General features: G+C 34.2%; 2 protein-coding genes across 4 annotated transcripts; both read right to left on the reverse strand.

The window, feature by feature from the left end:
* Window positions 1–3,545: 3,545 nt before the first annotated feature.
* On the reverse strand, window positions 3,546–7,924 carry LOC108214710 (uncharacterized). Its single transcript, XM_017386865.2, has 6 exons — window positions 7,719–7,924; window positions 6,761–6,837; window positions 5,223–5,339; window positions 4,291–4,417; window positions 4,096–4,213; window positions 3,546–3,996 (listed from the first exon to the last, which is right to left on the reverse strand). The coding sequence occupies exons 2-6, from the start codon at window positions 6,768–6,770 to the stop codon at window positions 3,940–3,942; spliced, it is 429 nt and encodes a 142-aa protein (XP_017242354.1). The 5' UTR covers window positions 6,771–6,837; window positions 7,719–7,924; the 3' UTR covers window positions 3,546–3,939.
* A 3,456-nt stretch (window positions 7,925–11,380) lies between these two features.
* Window positions 11,381–15,416, reverse strand: LOC108215250 (protein phosphatase 2C 50). 3 transcript variants are annotated; one of them, XM_017387663.2, is made up of 5 exons: window positions 15,258–15,416; window positions 13,494–14,669; window positions 12,889–13,233; window positions 12,698–12,803; window positions 11,381–11,948 (listed from the first exon to the last, which is right to left on the reverse strand). In XM_017387663.2, the coding sequence occupies exons 2-5, from the start codon at window positions 14,547–14,549 to the stop codon at window positions 11,602–11,604; spliced, it is 1,854 nt and encodes a 617-aa protein (XP_017243152.1). In that variant the 5' UTR covers window positions 14,550–14,669; window positions 15,258–15,416; the 3' UTR covers window positions 11,381–11,601. The 3 variants fall into 3 exon arrangements, with proteins under 3 accessions (XP_017243152.1, XP_017243153.1, XP_063945681.1); XM_017387664.2 differs by lacking the exon at window positions 15,258–15,416 and adding an exon at window positions 14,986–15,248; XM_064089611.1 differs by lacking the exon at window positions 15,258–15,416 and having other exon boundaries at window positions 13,494–15,248.
* Window positions 15,417–17,285: the final 1,869 nt, after the last annotated feature.

Raw genomic sequence — 17,285 nt, forward strand, 5'->3', positions numbered from 1 at the left:
TTATTTTCTCCTGCATCATGTAACAAATAGGTTTCGATATCCCATGTAGACTATAGGGCAAACTATGCGGCAGTCTACTCTTCTATACATTTATATTTGTTTGTCGTGAACATATTTAACTGTGATGCACATACTATTGCAACCATATTTATGCATATTTTGTTTGTGTTAATGCTTAGAACTTCGACTCATTCACTATGATTACTTCGTCATAAACTTGGAAGAAATTTGAGATGGATTATTTTTACTTCCCTGACAGAGCTTGATTTTTTTTATTATCCTGCAAATAACATGCGGAATAGTTCTGCGACATACATTATACCTCTACAATGATATATTTCCTATAATGCAAAGGACTAGAAGACAAGTTTTGCAAAAAGAATTGCCAGCTCAATTCCTACATGCATCTGAGCTAGCTCTAACCTGATTACTACTTTAGTGACTTGCTTACAAGTGCAGGGCATTACTTTGATGAAAGACTAGCTATCATTCTTCACGAGATGGACAACAAAAGCAAGATCAATGCCATCAACAAGTCATTCACTTTACGAAAATGGAATCAAAGACGTAGTACATGCAGATCCTCCAAAACTGGGAAAATGTCACAATTCTATCACAAAAAACGGGCTGACTACCCGCAGACAACAAGTTGTATTCTACCACAAAAACGGGTCGACTACCCGCAGACAACAAGTTGTATTCTACCACAAAAACGGGCTGACTACCCGCAGACAACAAGTTGTATTCTACCACAAAAACGGGCTGACTACCCGCAGACAACAAGTTGTAATTTTATCATAAAAATGAGCTGACTACCCGCAGACAACAAGTTGCTGTTTTATCACAAAACAGGCTGACTACCCGCAGACAACAAGTTGCTACTTTAACACACAACGGGTGATCATCCATAGACAACAAGTTGCAATGTTATCACAAAACCATATCTCACCTTGTCACCTTTTACCGGGGGGCATCAAATGAAAAACAAGCTAACATAATCTAAGTAATTGTGGACGGATGGCCACCCGTCACCATTTAATGGGCCACTAGATATAATAAAAACAAGCTCTTTTAACCCACGTAATTGTTGACGGATCTCAACCTGTCAACAATTATTGGAGAATTGTCAATAATTGTTGGGGGGCACAGAGATAACACAGACATACACTTCCTATTACTTCCATGAAACTCACATTTAATATGTGAAAATTACAAAAGAGAGAAAAATAAATACAACTTAGAGTAGGGGGAGCAACGACAACAAACAAAAGCATATATGAAATTGGGATGAAACCTACTCTCCTATTCAAAACACAACTTTTTAGGAAATCGTCGAAAACTCAGACACATCATCATCAACACGTAAGTAATCATTTCAAGTCAAAGGGATCCTCATGACGGTCCACCTTTATTGCTCACGAAAAGTTATCAAGTACAGATTTCATTGCTTCCTCGAATCACTAGAGTAAATTTAAAGAAGCAGGGGGGACAATGATAGTACCCTTTTAAATAATGGATTACAAGAATTGCGTCCGCCACCCGGAGACATGGTGTGCACATCTAAAGGCACGTGCCTTTCAGCAACAGAGGTCACATTACAACAAGTATTTCACACCAACAGAAACAATACTCTCGATAACAGTATATGTATATGCTTTTTATTATTGTAAGATTTGCAAAGAATAAAGAAAATTAAACGATCAAGTCACGCATACCCTTTTCACGGTATTCATGAAAAAGAAAAACCCTAAAACACATCATAAATATCTTATACTCCTTCAACTCGCTAAAGTAAGTTGAAGGAGTGGGGGGCAATGATAGTACCCGCCTCCAGGTCTTTTACCCGGCTCCGCAATGCTTTTTACTATTACAATATATATTAGTTCTGGTCAACATCATATTAAATATTCCTATATAATGCCATATTACACACCTACCATGTATCTATATTAGTTTTATCACATTAAATATTCCTATATAATGTTCGATATATATTTTTCTCACCCGATATGCTCTTCACTTGAGCCTGGAATGCTGATCAGTAACTTGACTGTGTTCAAGGGTATATTAGTTCGGTACATTATTATTATCTGACATACTAGTTGTATCCTTGTCTTCAAATTCTTAACTTCTTTGTCTCTTGCCCCCGCTATGTCAATGTCACATGGTAGGCACATCATCAACTTGGACAGTTTAGTTTTACGCATATAAGTTAAGTAGATTTCTATCATTGACAAAGTAGTTGCCGTCGAGTTTTACAAGGGGCCTCCCTGAACAACGGATGTCCTACCCCTGCAAGTCACCCGCCAACGCTTTTACCTGCTCCCGAATCCGCAGTCTTGAGACCCAGTGAAATAGAGCAAAACTCCGCGGCGAACACAACAAAGGGACTAACTTCATTATATGCTTCCCCGCATCGTCCAGACGACCGATGCAAAGAAGCAGGGGGGCAATGATAAGGACCTCTCAAAAGGGCAGAAGACCAACTGCATTGACTGCGGGTAACCTGTCGATGATAACGCCCGCCCAGCAAACTTCTCACCTGCGAGCAGGAAGCAATGCATAAAGACCCGCTGTCGACACCCGCCATGCATAAAGACCCGCTGTCGACACCCGCCCTGGGGGGGGCACGTTCCTATTCCCAGAAAGTCAAGCATGAGACACCATGACTCCTGAGGGTATAAATAGAGAGGGCAAGGCAGAAACCAGGTACGCTCAGAACACTAGCTCACATATACTCTCTAGAAAAGTATTCTGATGGTCACGCCGGAGGTGCAAATCGGCCAACACCCCCCTTTTGCATTGTTTTGCAGGAACACTCACCATCAGATGATACCACATCCCCTGAAGACTGCAGACCATCATCGGATTCTGGCTTGATACAAATATGGCTTTATCATTCAGTTAATGGATCATATTTGATGCGTTAATTCTGGTCTCTTGTGTGCTTATTCTCTGCTTGAGTTGTTGAATGTAATCCGGAAAATGTTGGTAACATTGAACGACCGATATATAATCAAACAAGTTTGAAGGAAGAAAAATGTTATATTCCTCACAAATTGCTTCCCATTTCTTTTTCGGCGACAGCAATAATTTTTTTTTAAGTAACATAAACCACCCAACTAAATTCAATCATTTTGTTATCACATCATTAGAAAAGATAATTGAAATAAAATTTAGAATACGTAGGTTCTTAAATATTTTGATACTATTATCATTATCAAATAATTATTTGGGTGGTGCTGCTTGTTAGCTGACAGAGGACCTGTTTAGACAAGCTTTTCAAATTTAAAGACTTATCTTTATAAAATATGCACACTTATATCCTTTTTTTTATATATATACATGTTAAGGAGGTATCTTATATTCGTTATTTAGCAAAAAGTTAAGAACTTATTTCTTCAGAAAATACAATTCTATATATGTTTCTTCATATATAAATCTTTATTTCTGAAAATAAGATTAGTCAAACGGTCACAGAATTTGTGCCCGCTTTCACAATTGAACAAAAAATTTGACACAGGTTGCTTGCACAAATGGACGCATTTAACAAATTCTTAACTCTTAACGTTATTACCTGATACCACTTCAATATTATGTATTCCCCTTGGGACTGCAACAGTGTAATTACTTCATACAGCTCTTGTAACAAATCAGGGGTAAGCGAAATGTCTATCATTTATATGGTGGATAAAAGGGATATTTGACAGCATCTCTGGCTCCCTTGCACAAGTTTGTCCATACAAATTTCATGTACACTTGCAACACGGAATGCTTTTCTCTATGTCACTACATATATGCGCTCAACTTTCAACACTTTCGGAGGAATAAGAAGATACCTTTGCTGACAAATTATTGTTCCTGATGCTGGGACATTACATGTCATGTTGTATAAAGAGAGAATAGATGAGTTGCGTCCATAAAATCTCGAGGTTGATGCTAAAATAGTAGCATTACCACCAATACGATCAACAGCGTAACTGTACATGCCATTGCCTGCAACAATCAACCCCTATATGTTACTACACTAAAAAAATATAGATTTGCTTTCTTTAATGAAAATAGATAGGTTTATGAAAATAATACACAACATACAGCAATTGCAGAAGCAGCAAGACCAGCCCGTTCTCTAGGGTCTCTACGGTAATAGTTACCAAAATACAGAATCGTGGCGTAATACCACATTAATGGGAAAGCAAATCCCAAAAGAAAACTGAAAGAATATACAGCCATAATATTAAACTGACCAAAATTTCAAAATATAAGGGAAAAAAACTGAACTATACTCACGAGAACCATCCGATTCCACAGCCAAAGCAAGGGAGTGGTTTGTCATAGAGTCCTTGTTGATAGTCATCCGCATCCTTTACAAGTGAATACCTTCCCTTTTCGCGGTCTACATTATGTACTGATTGCCCTGTATCACCAATTGCCAATGCATAGAGTGATAGGGTTATACTAGAAGTACATACAACAAATTCATATAATCTCGTTGTGCACCAGAACACTGGAGTAGAAATGATTTATGTAATCATTGTTTCCCATAAACTGGGTGTTTTATAGCATTACAATTACTTTAGTCTTACAGTTTTTACAAATGTTACATTGTGGTCATGTGGTGCCATTATTAGGAAATTGGGGTGTGAAAGGCCAATTTAAGATGGGATTCCATATCGAGAAAGTTTCACCCAATCCGATTTATGATAAGGTTTAAAATTTCACAGCAAAAGAAAGGTGCAGGGTAGCACCAATGTTGATAGAAGAATACAAGGAATGCCACACTACTTGGTCCAAGAACTGAAACATTAGACGGGGAAAGCAATGAAAATGTAAATTAATACCATTCGTGGCAGAACACAGAAGAACTTCGATTAGAGCATGGAGACCACTACGTGTGCAAATTTAGTTGTGCAATACAGGGTTTGAAATCATCATTCATAATACTCCCACAAAAAAAAAAAGCAGAGAGAGAGAGAGAGAGAGAGAGAGTATTTGGAAGATGAAACAAAAACATTAATAGTGCAATATACTATCAAATCATATAGAAACAATGGGTGCAAACCTACAATAACTCATTGATAGTCGCAATTTGGTGAATTATGTAATAATATTAACACAACAAAAATCTCAGCTCTACATAAATAAGGTTCAGTTAGTCATGCCAAACAATTTGAGTTGAACTACAGATCCCGTCACTACAAAACAAAACCTAAAATAAGTACCTTTAAACATTGAATAGTAGCGAGCAGTTGGCCTCAACAGATCAATATGTTTATCTGAAGATGATTTTCCCAATTCAACTCCCTTTTTTAAACTCTCTCCCTCCTCATGTGAAGCACCTGCAAGAGCAGAATGATACAATTTAGAGTCAACAGGATCACATTTTACATGCTGATAATCATAAATATATCGAGCAATAAACTACAAGCCACGAAATGTATAGCAGCTTATCCAACAGAACAGGTTGAATATAGACACTGACAACATACTATGGACCAACAATATCATGTGCAAGACAGCATTAGCTATATAAAGCTATTCATGGACTGGCTCTATGGACTAGTTCAAGCTGTAACAGAACAACGAGAGCAAATCCCTAATGCAATAACTTAATTTTGATTCTGGGGGTGATGGCCTTGATCACTTTTTTTTCCATATACTACCATATTTTGTTTCACCATGTAAAGATTCAAGAACCTCTTTTATGTCTTCACCGCCAAACATACACTTACGCATCACACCACCAGCAATTTCACACTCACCCTCAGCCTTTCTTCTCCACCACCTAACTACCGCATCGTTGCCACGAGAATATAAAACCAATAGGCACCATGCTTATGTTTGATACTATAGTAACTATACTCTCTTCCTTTATTTCTGAGCATTTAACTGCCACACCCAATCCCAATTTGAGACCAGGTTCATCGACTTCAAATTATATTCAACATATCTTCCGGCAATAATTACGACGAATCCATGAAATCAAGATAGAGACTGGGATGAACAGGAAGAGATTTTAGGTAGGAGAAGGTGAAGCAGTTGGAGTAGATAGAGAAAAAGTAAGTAATTAATTTTTAACTTATTATTGCCCCCTTACAGTATCTCATTAAAATCTTTATAATCCCCTCGACTTCTCGGACATCACAGTTGAGTAACTAGTACATCTTGGACACTTACTATTATCAAAATTGGCACTGAACAAAAAACTAATCCAAAATACTTATTATGCCTTTACCACTTAGCCAGACGATCCACACACTTTTAAGAAAGATATCACAACTCATGGTACACAATGCACACAACAGATGCAGCTATAAGCACAATTTGCTATCTATAGATTATGATCATTAAAAGTTAAAACCTTCTGTCATGACTATTAAATCTGGTTAAATAAAAAAAAGGGTACTGAGCATGCTCAGGTAGCTTGCATCTCTAAACATCAATGCTGGTTTAAATATCTATCATCACCATCTACGACGTTTTTTGTTTGGCTTCACTACATATAATAGCTGAAAGGGTGTCCCAAACAGGTGGAATATGCAATAAAGATGTGCTAAAAAAATTCGGTTAGTAGTACAGCTCTGGCTTCTTATGTTCAATATTGTGATACCTAATAAACTCGTCGAAAGACTGCTAAAGGAAGCATGTAAAGAATGAACAATAATGACAAAAGAAAGTTTGCAGAACATGAGACAATCTGATTTCAAGACTGGAAATGAAGCTATCTAGGTGAAAAAGAATTGGAATTGAAGTACTTTACTCTGATCCATATGTACAAGTCTAGGGCTCAAAACTCCAGTAGGGCAATCCTTGATTATGCTGCTAACTTCCAACCTCCTGCTTAAAATTAATAGAGGAGCGTTTAAGCATGTAATACTCCTGACATCTTTTGGCTAGTCTAATTTACTACTCCAAGTTGATAATAACAAACACCCAAATTGCTTTGTTAAATATACAAACAAATTACTCCCCCTTCTACAAAAGAGAACTTCACTTACCAATTGTATTTGCATCATCCACTATGATGACACAATGCCATCAAGTTTAACACTATAATATCATTATATGTCACCAAAAAAGAAACCTCTACCAAACCTAAAGGTTTTACATTGATCATAAGATACCTTCAAATTTTGTTTATTTCCTAACGGCACTTTATTTGTGTAACAGAGTGTTAGGTTTAATAGCTTGAAAAATTCAGATCATAGGTCCAACGCAAGAGATCTATGCTTATTTCAAAAGAAATTATGTACGGGTACCAAGTAACAAATAGGGAAGCCGGTGATTCTAGTTACGAGTCTAAAACCAATAACAAACGTGACATCGGGCCTAACTGGATTCTTAATTCGATTTCCAATATAAGGCACATTTATACAAGTGAAGATAGTCATAGAGATAAACAATCAGGAATCATAAGTGTTAACTATCAATCATGCCTAATTTTCTAACAAACTTCTATTACATTATAAATGATCAACAACAATACAGAAGTACAAAACCCAACTAACACACACAAACACACACATATCTAACAGATCCCCAGAAGCTAAAGATTAAAACTTTATAATTCAGTGGCTAAAATCAACACATACTAAAGATAAATCAATCATAAAGTTTGAAACTTTATATAAACAACATTAAAAAACAGGACATGATTAAAATTACAACACTTGCAAACAAACATAAACATAGTATTATGTTGGGAACTAAAGACTTGCCTGATGATGATGAAGGGCAGGGTCAAACTGAAAATCTTGGTGTGGCAAAGTTGTAATATGTAATAATGTCGTATGTGTTTATTCTAGTCTGGTCTGAATGAGATGAGGATTTAGAGAGAGAAAGTGGGGAGGATTTTAGAGAGAGAGGGGAGTTATTTAGGGGTTACGAAAGAGAGGGGTACCTTGCCACCGACGATGTGTAAATTAGACGTTTTTTATGTCAAACATGGCTTCTCCTTTATTTTTTGCAGAGACGAAATAACGGAAAATTTTCAAAATAAGAATCTTATTTTATATTTCATTATATTTTTTTTGTCTAGACCTTGTGTTCATTATATTATTTTGATTTTGATTTTGATGCAGTATACTAATATTTAATATTATATTTTATTTTATTTAATTCTGATATATGATTCAGGCACAATATTAAAAATCATTGTTTTTACCCAATTCAGATGCAGTTAAAATCCAATAAATTAACTCATAGGAAGTTAATATTTGAATTGCACATTGTTGGTCCTTCAACGACAATATATATTTTACCTTGATTTATTAATGATTTTGATAAATTAATAAAATTTTATAATTCCAACATCATTATTGTAAAACTTGATGATTATTCATAATTAATTAGATATTAATTTTAATTTGTAGTTTTCTGAACTGATTCAAAATCTGATAATTTAATTAATAATCCAATTAATCTCCGATTAGTTAATTAAATTTTCATTAATTCATATTTCGTATATTCACTAATTAAGTATGATTATCATTTTTTACGATATTTTGAGCCCTTATTATATACTTTATATATAATAAGCGTAAGGGAGATAATTTGGTCGCATGGTCCTATGGTCCAGAAGCTTATCATCCGTTGGATCGTATATTGAACAAATAAGCACCGTTAGATTGGATCAAAATTAAATATTGTTCTATAAGGAAACTGATATCTACTAGCATGTTTGTAATTTCTTTTCTGAATCCAAAACAAATTCTGTCTCTCACGTGTTTATGATTTTTTTTAATCCAAAATAAATATTTTCTACCAGTTTTAATTGTAGAATCGTATAAATCGCACCGTCACAAAATTATTTTATCCATCGGATCGTATATTGAACAAATAAGCACTGTTAGATTTAAACAAAATTAACTTCTGTCCCATAAGACAATTGATATATACTTGCATGTTTATAATTCTAATTCTTTTTCTAAATCCAAAACAAATTCCGTCTTTCACGTGTTTATGATTTTTTTAAATCCAAAATACATATTTTCTACCAGTTTTATTTGTAGAATCATATAAATCGCACCGTCACAAAATTATTTTTATCTAATATATTTTAAAATTAATAAGCCCGATTTATGTGAGGAACAAATACAAAAACCTTTTCTTAATCCGAAACAAATTCTACCATCTTATTGCATGTTTATGATTCATCTTCTTAATTCAAAACAAATTATGTTTATCAATTTTAATCTCGAACCATAAAAAAATTTAGAAAAATATTTAAATCACATTATAATAATTCTAATATAAAATACATTTATAAATATAATGTGATAGGAGTTGGCGTCACATATTCTAATTAAAATAATTTAAAATTTGATAGAAAGAATTTAATACTTTACCATGATACATACAATTTTAATTTATTATTTATAAATTAAATTTTTTCACACCATTTAAAATATATTTAAAAAGTTTATAAATAATTAAAAAGCTCCCGTGCCTTGCACGGGCTATAAGCTAGTATAATTTATAAAGGTATGTAGGACGCCCAGCACAGGTGGTTCTACTGTCTTTTGTAGTTTGTAATTTGTATAGCTGGGAATTATGTGGGTGTTTGGCACGGGCTTATAAGCCGGTTTCTGCAATTATAAGTTAGAAGCACTTATTCGTATCGTTTATGTAAGAAGTCAACAAGTACTTAAAAAAACTACAATTACTAGTTTTTGTCTCACGGCTTCTACTTATTTCCCAACTTTTATCACTTATAAGTCTTAACTTGCTTCTAACTTCTACTTCACTTTTTTACTTTAAACAATAAACACTTATTTTAAACTCACTCGAACGGCTATGTACACTGACCACTTTTTATGTGTATCACTTGTTTTTATCTCACATATTCAAGTTGATTTTTGAACTTTATATCTTTCCTCATCATAAGAAAAAGTAATATTCGTCAAATAAAATCATTTTGATCGTTGGGACACTGTTTGGTAATTAATTCTCAATTTGAATGTACAATAGAGGAATAAATATATAAACATCACATGAACCAATACTGCAATTCTTCGACCTTTGTCGAGAAAAGAATATGCTCTCATGATTGTGGGCTTATACTATGTACAAATGTTCATTAAGATTGTTTGGTGCTGCACTTTCTGATTTGTCAAAGTTCATTTTCTACTTTGCATGATTATAGTTTGGTTGAACAAACGCGCAGCAGGCAGGCTTTGACTCTAAACTTTAAAAAAGTACATATTTTACGGAAACTTTTTGTTTTTATTTTATATGAAAAAATCTCTTTTTATATCGGAGCTAAATTTTTATCCTCAACTTACAATACGCCCATAAGAAATCATAATATCATATTCGTATTATTCCATCAAGATTATACTACTCGTGCAATCTTAATATATTCATATTAATCTCATATTCACATCAATCGATCGAGATTACATTATACTCTTCAAGCAATCTCAAAATGCTTACATTAATCTCGTACTAATTGACCGATCGAGGATCATACTACTCATACAATTTCAATATATTCGTATCGAATCGAGATCATACCATTCATGTAATCTCAATATATTCGTATCAACCGACTGAGATCATATCATTTATACAATCTCTGTCGATACTATTCGTTTAATTTTAATAATAATAAAGATCGAACCGATCGAATCATACTATCACGCATGCAATCTCCCTCTCCCTGGATACTACCCATGTCATCTTTTTATATTCATATTAACCTAATGAGTCGTGATTATCCACACAATCTCGTGACTATCGCGCTATCTTATAAGTCATCTATCCTCCTGAGTTATATATATTGGAAACGGAACGCGAAACGCACTTTAATACTTCTATAAAATATAGTTCTATAAGATTTTCTTTTTTTGAATAAAAATTTGAATGTTAAACTTTTATTCAGAAAAGAAAATTTTAAAAATAAATTATAGAATTACACTATATAGAAATATTAAAATACATGTCAAGTAACAAAAAAACAAAAACGTATAAAATTAAATGGCACGGAACAGTCATTATCATTTCCCGTGACTACACACAAAATCTCATATTTGTTGAGCTAGCTAACCCGACACAATTATTTGTTATTGTCACTTGAAATCTCATATTTGTTGAGCTAGCTAACCCCACGGCCCACACAATTATTTGTTATTGTCACTTGAGCTAGCTAGCCCACACCAAACCGGTCATTATCATCTCTTCGGCCTCCGTATGCAATCACATGTTCTGTCATTGCCAATTCAGCTAACCGGAGATGCAATAATACGATTCGAAAGTTGTAATATGATTTCAATGAGGGTAATGTATGCTTCTCCTAAAAAGACTACCCAAATTGATCATGATAATCATAATTCACATGCACAGCATACACGTAATTATCACTTTAATGTAGGGATGAAGAAGCTTAAAAGTGCTCAATCAGAGCAAGCCACTGATTTAACTTTCTCCAAATCTGAAGCATCTTTGTTGACACTTCATGGGAGACTTTTGTGTCTATAATATTAAAAGGTAGTTACTAGTTAATCATGCATAAAATGCAATTAAGAGCGAAAGATAATCCTAACTTTGTAAACAGACATGTCTGTGACTAGAAGTTCATGTTTTATCTACCAAGAGAAAAGATTACTCATTTGCCGGTTCAGTTTTCTTCTTGAACTTTCTCTGAGCTTTCAGGTCAACGACAATCACGGAGATGTTATCTTTGCTTCCCCTTTGAAGAGCAAGTTGAGAGAGGAAGCTTGCAGCGTCTTGAGCAGCAGAACCACTTACTTCACCGCTTGAAGTTAGCATGGAGCCATTCCTTTTGTGCCAAAGGTGGATCCTCTTTCGTGCCAGATCACATGCCTCCTCGTTCTTCACCACGTCCCACAGACCATCAGTGGCAAGGATCAGACACTCATCTTCTTTTGTTCGGGGAACAAACATCATTTCAGGGTCAGATATAACATAAGGTGCCAGATATCGATCACCTGCGAACAACAAGTGTTAGTACTTGCAACTTGATCATAGTAATTTAGGACTTTTCAGATGTATACATTAGTGATCATCATGAAGACAAATCCAAAATATCTTTTTATTCCACTGATATGTTCATTATTATCCCCTTTGTTCTGCTATAGAATCTTCAGAGGGGAGAGGAAACACAAATTTTGGTATTACAGTGTTATGCTTATGCTAATATATAAACCAAAATGTTCGCAATGCGCGGCATTGCAGTATATCCTGACACCTACCTTTAATGATCTTGAAATTCAACATTTTACAAAAAATATCTCCTTAGATACTTTTATTTGATTTATAGAAGTTAAGCTGGACTCATTTTCATATTAGAAAAATATATGTTCACTCGATTTTTTATCAAATAAAATAAAAACTATCACAAACTTTCTTCGTTTGCTCCCAATTTTAGATTTTTCTCTTTTATTTCTGTAGATCATATGAATCGCATCATTTCTAGGTTTCGAATTGAACAATTCAAACTAACTATTGAATTCAATGAGTAATTTGGAACAGAGATGATGTTTCTATTTTATATCCAGAACTTGCTTGCATGGTAAACGACCAGTTACCACCTAGCAGTTACCATTGTAACTATATATCATCTGAGGTTATGACTTGTGTATATGATCTATTAACTGCAGGGAATTTAACCTTCATATCATAGACGTGCAGAATACATGATCCCATTAAGTTGTGGACAGGATTAAAATGCACTTACCAATGGACCTTGACATTGCAAGCACGCCTGAAACACGCAACTCGTCCCAATAAATAACCATGCCACCTGCAGCTTCTATCCTTTTACGCTCATCATGTCGACCAGGCTGCAAATTAAATTTAAGTCAACCTCCGATAGAGTGAAATTTTTAAAGTAGTAGTCAAACATCAAAACCAAAACATAGGGCTTACTTTATGATCTAATGACAACGCTAGAGATTCTTTCCCCCGACAAAGAACAGCCCTCGAGTCACCACAATTGGCAACCATTATATGGGTTGAACAAATTAAAGTAACAACAGCTGTAGAGCCAACAGCATCAGAAGCGATAGGTTCCAAATTACGTTCCTCTCCATTAGCATTGCCTGGATCTACTCCTGCAACCTCCATGTCAACTCTCCTGAAACATCTCAAAAATGCATTCTCCAATTGCTCCTGCCAATTATTCGCAACACTTTCAATGTGTAAATGCTCTTTCACAAGTTCAAACTCCTCAGCCAAAGCCAGATGTATACGATCCCGACAGTAATCAGCAACCTAGCAAAATGAGCCACAGATAATTTAATTCCTGGAATAAATGTTACCATTTGTTAAGGAACATATATAATTACATGTGATTTCCTTACATGCATATTCACTTCCACATATAATATTTTAATGCGGTACTAATTAGTGATGCAATTAAACATGTATTTACACGAGGGAATAGACATGATCTTGTGAAATTTGAAGTGCACAAAGGAACAATCTAGTACTGAACATTAAACAGATGTCAAGTATACTCTTGATAAGTATACCTGGGAGCCTCCATGTCCATCATAAACCCCAAAGAAATGAGCAGTTGAATGACTTAAAGTTTGATTGAGCTCATTTGAAATTAAGGTTAGCACTGGAGTTGGAATTTCAAGAAAGTTCGGTATAGCAACAACAGCATCTTCCATTTCAGACCTTCCTCCTTGCAGAGATGTGAGTCCCCAGTTAGGCACAAAATTGAATAGCTTAGGCTTCCCTATAGACTTCTTTGTGTTTTTTTGAACATTTGAAGGATGGGTGGTTGACAGTATCTGCTTGGAACCATCAGATTCCATATCCACATTATTCACTGTAACAGCAGTGTCCCCAGTACTCATGTTCTTCTCTACCTTTATGCCATCAAGAAGTACGGTGGCTTTTTTCTGATTGAGCCCGCCAATTTCACTTTTCTGATTAAGACCATCAATTTCCACATCCACGCTACTTACAGCAACAACGAGATCTTCAAGAGAAGTATTCATCTTCTTTTCTTTTACACCCTCGAGATTTACAGTAGATGGTCTCTTCTTAGGCCCGCCCAGTTCCACATCCTCATTTACGGCAACAACAAGATCAACTACAATTTCTGAGCTGTTGTCAGAATCCAAGAAATCAGGCTTCTCACTGATCTGAGGACTGCCAATACTCTTCCTAATATCACTGGTAATTAGTTCATCTGTTTTGGTATTCGTCCTTAAATCTTCATATTGCTCAGTACAGATTCCATCAGTTAAGCTGACTAAAGATTGAGAGTAACTGTTCTCCTTCTTGATTGTATTACTAGAAGTCAAGATATTAGCACTGTGCATCTCCGCTTTCATAACATTCAAAAGAGTATCTTCTTCCTTCATTTCTCTAGTAGATTTGGCCCTTGCACAGATTCCAGTCTTGTGGTTGTTATAATTGTAGCAAATACTTTCACTAGCAATAGCGACAAAAGGCAATTTGATAAACTTAGGCTCCGAGAATAGACTTGCTATGCTAGCTATTAGATCAAACTCTTCACAAATTATATGGCTCAATCTCAACGGAACAGCAACCTCATGAGAAACATCCTCCATATATTCTTTTGTTCATGCACTTGACTTCAGAACTTCCCCCATCGCTTAGACTCACCCCTTCAACGTAAAAAGTTTCTTTCTTTCACTTCAACACTTAAAACAACCACACTAGCACATATCCTGACAAAAGAACCATTATAAAGCCAAGTGACCACATACAAGCATTTATCCGAATTCCACACAAATTTTTCACAAATCAGTATGATCTGAACTTGAACTACGCCATACAATGTCAAGCAACCAACTCTCCCAACCTTGAGGCTTAATGAGAAACACAAACACTCAAGATCTATATCATGCTATATCATGTATTGATCATGGTATCATTTTTTCACCCCTCCAACTAAAATCAAAGCATAAATCGTAAAAAAATACAATTAAATTAACAAAAACTCGAGCAAGTGCATGAAATTGAACAATTCACAGTACAACTTACAATTTATATCAGAATCTCATGGAATCATATCTATCAATCAAGGTGCAAAGCTTTAGAAACACTATCCATCTCTAGTCTCTCATCAACAAACACTTTAATCACAAAATTCAACAAACAAGAAAAAGTGAAACAACTTATGAAGAAGTCTAAAGATCTATCATTGCATCACATGCAGAAGATACACAACCATAAACTTATGATCAAGATATATGCAAAAGCAATCATTAATTTGCAGCATTAAAATCAAACAAGGAAGGTACATTGTTTCTTACCCATGTTTTAGTTTCTGTATCTTTCAATCTGTTCGGTGACAAGTTACTTGTGTTTTCAGAACTCTGAACTGAGCTGACCAAAAGCCAAAAAGAAGAGCAGGTGTCAGTCAGATGAAGCTTCCATGTTTAAGTTCTTTTGTTTTTCATTTAAGGATGAATAAGCAAAGGACACCACTCATAAACTTTGTAACCGCTTTAGCAACGTGTCCAACTATTGTTGTCACAAGTCACACCAGTCTAACTATGTTTCGATGTTTTAGTCTCTAACCATGTTAGTATTCTTGGTGGGGATAAATATGACAGCTAATTTTATCGTCATAATTTTTATTTCTTAAATTTTTTAGAAGTTCAAATTATAACTCTTCCAACTTTCAAATTATTTTATTAACTGTTACTGACTAACCCCCAACTAATTTACGATGTATCTGTACATCTGTGAATTTGATTGATATTACTGTTACAAAAAGTATAAAATGGACACCGTTACAAAGTGACAAGGGACACGTGGCACTTTAATTTCGAACCAGCTATGAAAACGTCCTTTATACTAAAGTCTCGAGATATACATTAAAAAATGTCACCACGTGTGAACATCTGCATGGTCTTGGCTGATGTGTAATAATAACATAAGTAAACACATGTTCCAATCTCCGAGAATAAGTTAACAGTAGAGGACAGCTGTCCCCTTCCTTTCACCAAACGTCCTTGAAGTCGTGACTCGTGATGATCCTTAAAGTTACTTTGATTGTTTGACCAATATCTCCTATCTACATACAAGATCTGTACCTCTACTAAGTGAAATCGGATGAAAGGAAATTAATGTAAATGATAAGTACAGATTAATACTCTATATTATAAAATTAATTGACAAAAAACTATAATTAAATATATTAATTTTTGTTATACATTTATAATATATATTTTTTTAAAATGCATGTATACAAAATAAAAATAGAGAAGTATTCTTGAGATAATAAACGCGTGTATATTTATAGGCATAAAAGATATATTGTGGAATAGCTGTTACTTTTATAGGATGAGTATTCACAAATATCTAAAACAAAAATTTCAAATTCGAAACTAACATGATTATGTGAGGACAGAAGTCAAATGACTTTTAAACCAAACTTTAAATAATATTTGTAGGTCTTCATAAGGACTTCAAAGACAGTGTCTAACAAAGTTAAATAATATTGATAAATGTTCAATAAATTACTTATTTATAAACACATATATTCATCATGAATAGAGTTTTTGCTAAGCGGTGGTAAAGCAAGGAGTTGGATATAATTGTATAATAAATAAAATGGTTTAATATTTTTAGAATTTTATTACAAATGAATATTCTACTTAGATTCCAGATATATAATATTTTATAAAACATTTTCACATAAATAAATATTATATATTATGTATGTTGTGAAAATATGTTCACTTAAATTTCTATAAATTACATTTTATGTAACATCTTTACATAAATATTTAATATAATGTAATATTTATGATGATTCTATGATCAAATATAAATAAAAATGAAATAAGTGAAATTTCTATACAATATCAATCTTATATATTATCGCTCCCAATATTCCATTCTTCACTAGACTCATCCCAATCTTCTAATCTCATTGTATCTTATTTCGACTTATCAAGACACTTCATCAAGACTAATTTACTGTATCCTTTTTCGACTTCGTGTACAAAAAAACATCATTAGATTTATCACAATCTTTCAATCCCATTATATCTTATTTCGACTTATCGAGACACTCCATCAACTTCACTATTACAATCTCATTGTATCTTAGTTCGACTTATCAAGACAATTCATCAAGACTAACTTAGTGTATCCTTTTTCGATTTCATGTACACAAAAACATCATTAGACTCATCACAATCTTTCAATCCCATTGTATCTTATTTCGACTTATCAAGACACTCCATCAACTTCACTAGACTCATCCCGATACCCAAATCCCATTGCATCTTATTTCAACTTATCAAGACACTTCATCAAGACTAACTCAC

Source organism: Daucus carota, chromosome 3 (genome assembly GCF_001625215.2).
Source record: "Daucus carota subsp. sativus chromosome 3, DH1 v3.0, whole genome shotgun sequence".
In the NCBI taxonomy this organism is placed as follows: domain Eukaryota; kingdom Viridiplantae; phylum Streptophyta; class Magnoliopsida; order Apiales; family Apiaceae; genus Daucus; species Daucus carota.